Source organism: Dipodomys ordii, unplaced genomic scaffold, assembly GCF_000151885.1.
Source record: "Dipodomys ordii isolate 6190 unplaced genomic scaffold, Dord_2.0 Scaffold108, whole genome shotgun sequence".
NCBI classification, from domain to species: Eukaryota; Metazoa; Chordata; class Mammalia; order Rodentia; family Heteromyidae; genus Dipodomys; species Dipodomys ordii.
Genome location: NW_012267324.1, coordinates 2,161,096 through 2,169,849, shown reverse-complemented (window position 1 = coordinate 2,169,849; position 8,754 = coordinate 2,161,096). Strand labels below are relative to the sequence as shown.

Here is an 8,754-nt window from a genome sequence, read left to right as displayed (position 1 = left end):
GCCCCGGTGACCGTCTCGCGTTGCTCTGCGTCCGCAGATGGCTGCAGCCAGCCCGGGGCAAGGCGCGCGGGAACGAGTACCAGCCGAGCAACACCAAACGCAAGCACAAGCACGGCTGGGCGCGGCGCCTGCGCACCGCGGCCGGCGTCCAGGTCATCCTTCGCCGCATGCTCAAGGGCCGCAAGTCCCTGAGCCACTGAGCCCCGCCGCGCCCTCCCCGCGCGGACCGCAGCGACGCCGCCCGACGCCGCCCAGCTGGGGTGGACCGTGGAGCCCCGAGGTGCGAGCGCGCTGTCGGGCCTTCCAAATCCCCACCTCGCTTTTGAGGAGTTCGGAACGTAGACACTCGGCCTCCGGATAGCACAACGACCCTGCCCCCCAGGGACTTGCCAGCCTGACCACTCGCAACTCCTACCTCCTACTCCCCCAACGGTGACCGTAACTTCAGAATATCACTAAGCGGCTAATAATCAGACTTCCACTCGTGCTGTTTTGGAAAATTAAGGCTTTCAGATTGTCCACATGCAAGACCTTGGGCAAGGCCTTGGCCCTTGGGTCCTATAAAAAAAAAAAGTGATTGTGCGCTTCTCCTTTTGCTGTTATTGAATGATAGTAATGGTGCCCGTTATCCACTTGCTGAGCAGCTGATCTGCAGAAGCCCTTGGGGAAGAGAGTGGAGTCCACACCTGGACTTAAACAGGGGGCGGAGGCACTCGACGTGGCGCTGACTCGAGCGCCTTCACTCCAGTGGAGGCAGTGTCAGTGTCTGGGAGGAAGGATTGAATAGGGACCAATGTGGTGGAGACTGGAGGGCCAAGGTAAGCTTGGGAGTTAAAGTTTGTATTACCTGTGCAAAGGTAATTCAGTCAGTTTTTTCAGGAGCCATCTAAATATGCTGAAAACAACGGTTGAAACTTAAACATTGGAAAAGAAAAAGCACATGGGTGCGGCAGTGGCACACACACATAACCCTAACTACTAAGGAGGTCGAGATCCAAGGATCCCAGCCAGGAAAGTCTAAGACTCTTACCTCCAATTATACAACCAAAAAGCCAGGGGGGGGGGGGTAGCACAGGGATCATGCCCAAGCCCTGAGTTCAAGTCCTAGGACTGACACAGACACATGGAAGATATGGTTCAATGTCAGCGCAGGTTTTTTTGTTTGTTTACTAAGTCTTTTATTGTGAAGATACTGTACAGAGGGGTTACAATTACATGGGCAAGGTAATGAGTACATTTCTTTTTTTTTTTGTCGGTTGTGGGGCCTGGGCGCTGTCCCTCAGCTCTTCAGCTCAAGGCCATCGCTCTACCACTTGAGCCACAGCGCCACTTCCAGCTTTTTTGCTTATGTGGCGCTGAGAAATCGAACCCAGGGCCTCATGCATGCATGCAAGGCAAGCGCTCTACCACTGAGCCACCTTCTCAGCCCAATGAGTACATTTCTTATCAAGTATTGGTGCTTCCTCTTGTTTTTCCCCTACCATCCCTTCCCTCCCATCTCCACAACTACACTCCACCTTCCTACCCCCACCCAGGTTTTATTTGGGAGAGAAAACCCACGAGGGAGGTCTTCCGCAGAAGCTAGAGCCCACGACTTACACCTTTGTGGATGTGCGTGTATGCGCATGTGCACATGCAGATAGTACAACAGCTTAAACTCGGACTCACTCTCTGGGCTTGAACTCTGGGCCTGGCTCGAGCGCTCTACCACTTGAGCCACAGCGCCACTTCCGGCTTTTTTCTTTTTGCGTATGTGGTGCTGAGGAATCGAACCCAGGGCCTCAGGCATGCAAGGCAAGCGCTCTGCCACTGAGCCACCTTCCCAGCCCTCTCTGGGCTTTTTTACTCAAGGCTGGCACTTTGATCACTCGACCCACAACTCCACCTCAACACCGGAGGTTTTTAGGTGGATCAATGACACGTTCTGGAAAGGCTGCTTGGGCCGGAAAGATGTCTCTCGGGTTGCTTCAGAGAGGCTGCTAGGGGCTGTTGAATCTCTCTGGGCCAGGCCAGGTCGCAGGAAGCAGATAGAAGAGTTAAGAGTGGTGGCTTTGAGTCCCCCGTCTTCCAGGATTACCGGGAGAACTTGGCTGGACACCGTCTGAAAAAGCGCAATGAAACTATGGGAAGAGGCTCGCGAAGCCTTCAGGCAGGTGTGGTGAACTACAATTCCCAAGTGTCTTCGCGGTCCAAGCCTCCGTCCACTTCCGGATCTCATTCCCAGCGCTTCCAAATCTCGGGCGGGGTTTTGCTCCTTCAACCGAGCTTGGCTATGAAGGAGGAGGCGCGGCGGCCAATAGCCGCGCAAGTTTGCCGGCTCTGTCCAATGAAGTCAGGCAGGAGCTCCGCACCGCGAGGGCGGGGCCAGCGGGTGGGCCAATGACGGAGGGGCGGTGGCGCCATCAGCGTGAGCTGTGCGGTGGCTGGAAGTTACTGTGCGGCGGCAGCTGAGGCGCCTGTGGCGGCGGCGGCGGCGGCGGCGGCGGCTGCTGCAGCTGAGGCGACGACGGCGGGAACAGAAGATGGTAAGGGCGGCCGCCGGACCCGACTCCCCTTCCGCTTAGCGAGATGACCCACATACCCCTCGGACCCCGCGCGGCTCCCCCCGCGCCTCCCGGCCCCCGGCCCTCGCCCCGCCCCTCACGCTACCGGGACTCGGTCCCCGCCAGCGGTGCGCTTCCTGCTGACCCCGCCCCCTCCTCGACCCCTGACCCCGAGTGGGCCCCAGGCCCCGACAACTCATTGATTTCCGGGTCGCGATTCTCCTTCCCGTCCCCCCCCCGGAAATTTCCGGAGACCCCCCGCCAGCTCCGCTGGGTGCGGTGGGTGGGCCTGAGCCTGTCGAGTTCTGGAAGATTCGGGAGGCCGGTCGGGGGAGGGGGCCGGACCCCGCGCCGTGCGGGGCTTTGTCGCGGGAGGAAGTGCGACATCACAGGCTGCCGCGATTCCTCGGGAGTCGCCCACCCCCGGGGCCTCCCCGGGAGGAAGGTGTCGCGGTGCGCGCCTGGTGTGTGGGTCCCGGAGCCTACGTGCCATCCTTGGCTGGCCACTGCCACCTCCCCCCCCCCCAGCCGCCTCCACAACCCGGCCCTGGCCAGGCGTCGCCCCTCCTGGGCAGGTGGGCCCCACCCCTCCGGTGATCCTCCTCCATCCCGGCCAGGAGTTTTTAAAGATGTGAATCAGATGGTACTGCTTTCTAGCTGTCAAACCACAGCTGCCAGGGTGACCCAGCTCCTGGCCTCCACCCAAGACCCTGACCCCCTCTGTGACCTCATCTCCTAAACACACCCTCTTCAAGCCCCAGCCACTGGCCGTGTACCCCTCACACCCATGTTCCTGCTTCCTCGGGGCCATTGTACTCAGCAGTCCTCGCCGTGATGTTCTTTCTTCCTCCTGTGAGCATGGCTTCCTCAGCATGTTGTTGTTCATATCTTGCTTAGTGGGGTCACTGGTGGGTCACCTCTACAGGCATGGGAACACAGGAGTTCTGGAGTGTTTGCTGAGGCAGTGGATGGCTTAGGTAAGATTTTTGAGTGGGGGTCAGGACCTCTGCTGACCACTGCTTCCAGCAAGTCTCTTCCCTCACATCCCTTAGCCAGCAGGGCTGGGTAAGGACTGGGTCCAGGAGTCGGGGCTTTGCAAATTCTTGGTGTTTGGCCACTCAGGCCCCTGTAAGCCATGCAAGGGGCTCAGGGTTGAGTCTTCCCACCCTACCCGCACCCTCTTGGAGATGCCAGTCTAGCAAGTGAGGAAACATGGACAAAGACAGATGACCTTACAGGGGCATGAGCAGCTGGGGGACAGATGAGGAGTGGGAATGGTTTAAACCAGGGGGATGGGGGTTGGTGGGTTTGTTCCAGGTAGAGACATGAATGACTGTGTGTAGCAGGAAGCCACAGGGTGCTTGCTATCCTAGGCCAGGGCTGTGCAAGGACTTGCAGAACAGGGCCCTGAGCCCCTTCTCCATCACGGCCTCTGGGCATCCAGCCCCAGGCTCCCAAACTCCCAAAGGCCTCTGTCCTTCATGTCCTAGGACTCAGAGGTACCCTCCAGAAACCATGACCTCATAACTGCTTCCCGTGCATTGTGCAGGTCTCCTGGCACCACCTGTGGACCAGGCTGGGGCTTAGCCCAGGGAGCTGCTGCATGGTCGGACCAAGGGCAACCCTGCCAAGCAGGGGGGGTAGGGGGGTAGGCCTTATGAGCTGGCTGGGCTAAGGCGGGCTCCTGGGGGGAGGGGACTGGCTCCCAAGTAGTAAATCACAGGCACAGCAGAGCTGTCTCCTGGAGGGGAAGTGGAGGCCTACAGGCCAGGCCCTAGGGGAGCTGACACACAGTTCTCCCCCATTGAGAGTGGGGAGGAAGTTGTCTGGACAGCAGTTCCCCAGGAGGTCTGGGCCTCAGGGGTAGACGACTGCCCAAGAGTTGTGGCTTCTTGCAGCCCACGGGGCTCTGAGCTTTTGGCTTTCAGGGATGTCACACAACAGCAAGGACTTGGCCTCCGGGTTGGGCAAGTCTGGGACTAGGTGACTGCAGATGAGTCACAGATGGCCTCTCTGCCTCGGTATCCTGTGTTTATGATGGGGACACATGATGACATCTTTCTTAGGAACCCTCTGGCCCACAGCAGCACTTGTGGGGAGCCCATGCAGACCCGGCCTTTGTCCACTATCCCACCCCTCCCGCCCCAGGCCTGACCAGCAGGAATAGATTGAACAGGACTTTTGAGGACCTCCTGGGTTATATTGCTGGACCCCTGGAACCACAGGGGCTGTGAACACTGCTGGCCAAGCACTGGCCGGTATGAGGCAGAGGGGCAGCAAGGCCAGCACCTGCTCTGGACCATCCCTGCCCTGATGATAACATGTTCACACTGGGGTTGGATTTCTGGTCATTCTTGACCGTGAGGAGCTTGGACACGCCTTTTCTCAGGTGCCACACCCAGATGGCTGGGTTCCTACTCCATAAGCCCTGTTTGCTCTCCTGGTCCATGTACCTTCTCAGATGTTTCTGTGTCCTTGTTCCTTGTCAGAGGGGGGTTTCCGGGCAGAGGGGGGTTTCCGGGAACAGCCAGCGGCCCTGCACCCAAACCGAGCATAAGCACCCCTTGGCCTGGGCTGCTCGGGGGCGGCGGGCGGCGCTTCTCCCTGCTGCATACCAGTGGCCTATTCTCTCTGTGCCTCCGCATGGCCGTTAATGGGTGCTTGTGGCAGGGACGCAATTACAGGTACCTTCTAGAAAGTTTGTGTGGCAAAGAGACCAGAGAGCATGGCCCAATGCTGCCTTGCAGCTAAGTACTACTTTCTCACACCCTGTCTCCCTGTCTTCCAGGCAGATTTCTTAAAAGGATTGCCTGTGTACAACAAAAGCAATTTTAGCCGATTTCATGCCGACTCCGTGTGCAAAGCTTCGGTAAGTATGTGTTCTGGGGCGGGACATCGTCAGTGAGCTGTGAGGCCTGGGGCTGGCCTCCAAGATCATGGCAGGGACTGAGACCCCTCCTTTTCCACACCTTCCACAGAACCGGCGCCCCTCAGTCTACCTACCCACTCGGGAGTACCCATCTGAGCAGAGTAAGTACTGTCTGATGGTTCCCCAGCCCAGGGGCCAAGCTCAGCTTTCTGGTTTAGTTACCTTTCCCGGGCCTAATGGGGAGGCATCCAAAGAGGTGGAATCTGAAGATGGTGGTTAACACTAAAAAGCTGGAAGTGGAGCTATGACTGAAGTGGCAGAGCACTATCCTGGGGCAAAAAAGCTCAGGGACAACACCCAGGCCCAAAGTTTAAACCCTAAGACCAACACACACACAGAAAAAGGCCCATCAGTGCAAAGGAGGGGAGGGGCAAGTGATTCCTCCCAGGAGTCTGAGCTGGAGGTCAGGCTACCTGCACCTCTTCTGCCACTTTCTCTGTCTTTTCTCTGTAGTCATTGTAACAGAAAAGACAAACATCCTCCTGCGCTACCTGCATCAGCAATGGGACAAAAAGGTAAGGCACGCAGACAGCCATAGCTACTGGCAGCTGCAGGCTCTGAGTGGAGGAGGCAGGACAGGTTGGGAGGTGGGGTGTTAGAGCGTGGGGCCTTGAAGAGGGTTCAACAAGAAGCTGTAGCCAGTGGCTCAGGCCTGTCATCCCAACTACTCAGGAGACTGAGGTCTGAGGATCATGGTTCAAAGCCAGTTGGATTAGGAAAGTCCATGTGGCTCGTTTCTCCAGTTAACCATGAGAAAACCAGAAATGGAGCTGAGGCCAGAATGTTGTGGAGTGCTATCCTTGAGCAAAACATCTTGGGGACAGCGCCCAGGCCCTGAGTTCAAGCCCCACAGGGATTTTTTTAAAAAGGAAATAAAGACGCAAGCCGTTTGGGAGGGGATGAACGCCTCAGTGCAGGGAGGACTTGCTCTGGGCACAGGGCCCCAGGGCTCCAGGGCTTGGGAGCTCAGAGGACCGATCCCAGGACCGAACAACAGAATCCAGCCCTGCACCTAACTGAGATCTGTGGACATGGCAGGACTGTCCCCAGGGACCCCAAGTGCTCCTTCCCTCTGGCCAGATGTTGGCTCCTCGGTGTTGGGGCAAAAGGCCGTGTGTTGGTCGTGGAAGTTATGTTAGTTCTGCTTACAGTGCCTGGTCACCTGACGCAGGTCCGAGGTGACACTGGACAGGGCTTGATGGGGGAAGCCCTGGGCCAGCGCAGCCTTGGGTCCCAGTGCTCTGCTCCAGGACCAGCGCTAAGATACTGCCACAGGAGCCTGGCTGGGACCCATACCTGGGATCTCAGCCCAGTGGAGGCTCACAGCGCTATCCTTCCCCGCCCCAGAACGCTGCCAAGAAGAGAGACCAGGAGCAGGTGGACGGGGAGGGGGAGAGCTCGGCGCCCCCCCGCAAGGTGGCTCGGACCGACAGCCCGGACATGCACGAGGACACCTAGGACCCCCGCTCCTCCGGGGGTCTTCCCAGGCCAGCTCCTGCCACCTGCCCACCCACCCCCCGCCCGTAAGCCTCCTGCCCGCCTCCCAGGGCCCCCACACCTCGCCGTCCACAGCGTGTTCAACCTCATAGGAGCCGACGTATTTATTTTCCTTAGTTTTTATTTATGCTGTGACATGTGTCAAGCGGTGGTTAAAGGGGACCTTAGAAGTGTGATGTCATTAGACGCTTTGTCAACATACATTGGTCTTCACACACACACACACACCCCTGCCCAGGTCCCCCATCCCGAGAGCAGGAGTGTGTCCTCGAGCGCCCAGGGCCAGGGTTCCTGCTACAGCCAGGTGGCAGGGGTGGGGCCAGGCCTCGTGGTCTGGTCTCCCTGGACAGCTGAGCGGCCTTTTCCCTCACACCGGACCGGTCCAGCCTCAGACTCCGCCTAGTCTTGAGGTCCTCCAAGATCTATTCCGTACCCAGGCCTCACTGAGAGGCAGGGGAGAAGCTGGCCCTTCTGGATATTCCTCTTAAGTCATTTATCATGGACTAGTGCGTGCTCCATGTCTACCCCAATAAAGGATCTTTCCTACTCAACCTCGAGTCTTTGCTCCGCACATCTCAGCCCTGGAGGACAGTCCCTGAAAATCGTCAGCATCACTGAGAGGAGTGGAAAGGTCCCTTCCCACTGGGGCCCTGGGACCAGCTGGATTCTCTCCTGAACTTGCTGTGGCCATCATGCTCAAGGCCAAGACCTGCTAAGACTAGCCCTCTGCCCCCCCTGTGCAGGTGTGCGTGAGGACCAGGTCACCCCGAGACAGTCTGGTGCCAAGTGCACAGCTGGGGTCATCTAGGATACTACCAAGTGGGGCTGGGTTGCTGTCAGACACCTAACGTGGAACAGCTACTCCCAGAGGCCCAGGGCTTTTGGTGACAGCAGAGATAATGCAGATGTGGCCAGCACTGGTGGGCTATCCCGGCACAAGCCCAGCTCATCTAGGAGCCAGACCAACTGGCTGTCTGTGACTCAGCATGGGTGTTGGGAGATGGCTGGGGAGGGGCACCTCCTCCCTGCCTGGAGCAGTGGTACAGTCCGCCTTGGGCCTGCTCCTGCTCACTTCGCCTCCCAGGTGCCCTCAGTCTGCACAGTAAGGTGGGCTCCCCAAGTCCCAGACGTGGACCTTGCTTGTGCAGCACAGATTGAGATGGGTTGGCTGAGCTCCCTGGGGCCCGAGAGCTGGCCTGGTCCTGGGCGGGCTCACGGTGTTGCTGCATTGATGGATGGTGGGACCCCAAAGGCCCGGGGGGGGGGGAGCACAGGTAGCACCCAGGGCTGGCCCTGTGGGGGTGCGCTCCTGTCTCCTCCCTCAGCGGGCAGTCCCCGCCTGAGTCTCCCCAGCATCTTTGTCTCCTATGCCCTCACCCGGGGCACCCAGTACCCCACGCTTGCTCCAAACCGTCTTTCCCGTCGCTGCCCCTGTGCAGGCTGCTGCTGGCCTCCGGCCTCCCCAGCGACCCTGCAGCTGGTCCCACACCGTAGGACAAACACAAGGCCTCGCGGCCCCGCTCCTGTCCCCCGCGGGGCGCCCCAGCCTCCCCGACCTCGTTCACCCCGGGGCCCCGGCGCCCCCCCACCGCTCTGGCCTCTGACCCTTGAAATATACTTTTTATTGCATTTCTGCCGTTTTACAAAAATATGACAAAATAAATTAAAAACAAATAAATAGTCGCCTATCCGTGTTTCTATCGGCTCGGGGTTTGCGCCCCACCCCGGCGGGAAGGGAAACGGCAGATGGGAGGGGACGGCGGGCCGCGGGGCCGGCGGGGCCGG

At 58.9% G+C, this 8,754-nt stretch overlaps 2 protein-coding genes across 2 annotated transcripts in view; both read left to right on the top strand.

The window, feature by feature from the left end:
- The window catches only part of Mrpl34 (mitochondrial ribosomal protein L34), a 966-nt gene extending 376 nt beyond the window's left edge, over positions 1-590 (top strand). Inside the window, exon 2 of the mRNA XM_013028389.1 lies at positions 38-590. Coding sequence (XP_012883843.1) covers positions 38-200 — 163 coding nt within the window. The 3' untranslated portion in view covers positions 201-590. The remainder of the gene's footprint in view (positions 1-37) is intronic.
- A 1,849-nt stretch (positions 591-2,439) lies between these two features.
- Dda1 (DET1 and DDB1 associated 1) lies at positions 2,440-7,520 on the top strand. Its single transcript, XM_013028388.1, has 5 exons — positions 2,440-2,525; positions 5,332-5,412; positions 5,522-5,573; positions 5,926-5,987; positions 6,820-7,520. The coding sequence occupies exons 1-5, from the start codon at positions 2,523-2,525 to the stop codon at positions 6,928-6,930; spliced, it is 309 nt and encodes a 102-aa protein (XP_012883842.1). The 5' UTR covers positions 2,440-2,522; the 3' UTR covers positions 6,931-7,520.
- The last annotated feature ends 1,234 nt before the right edge of the window (positions 7,521-8,754 follow it).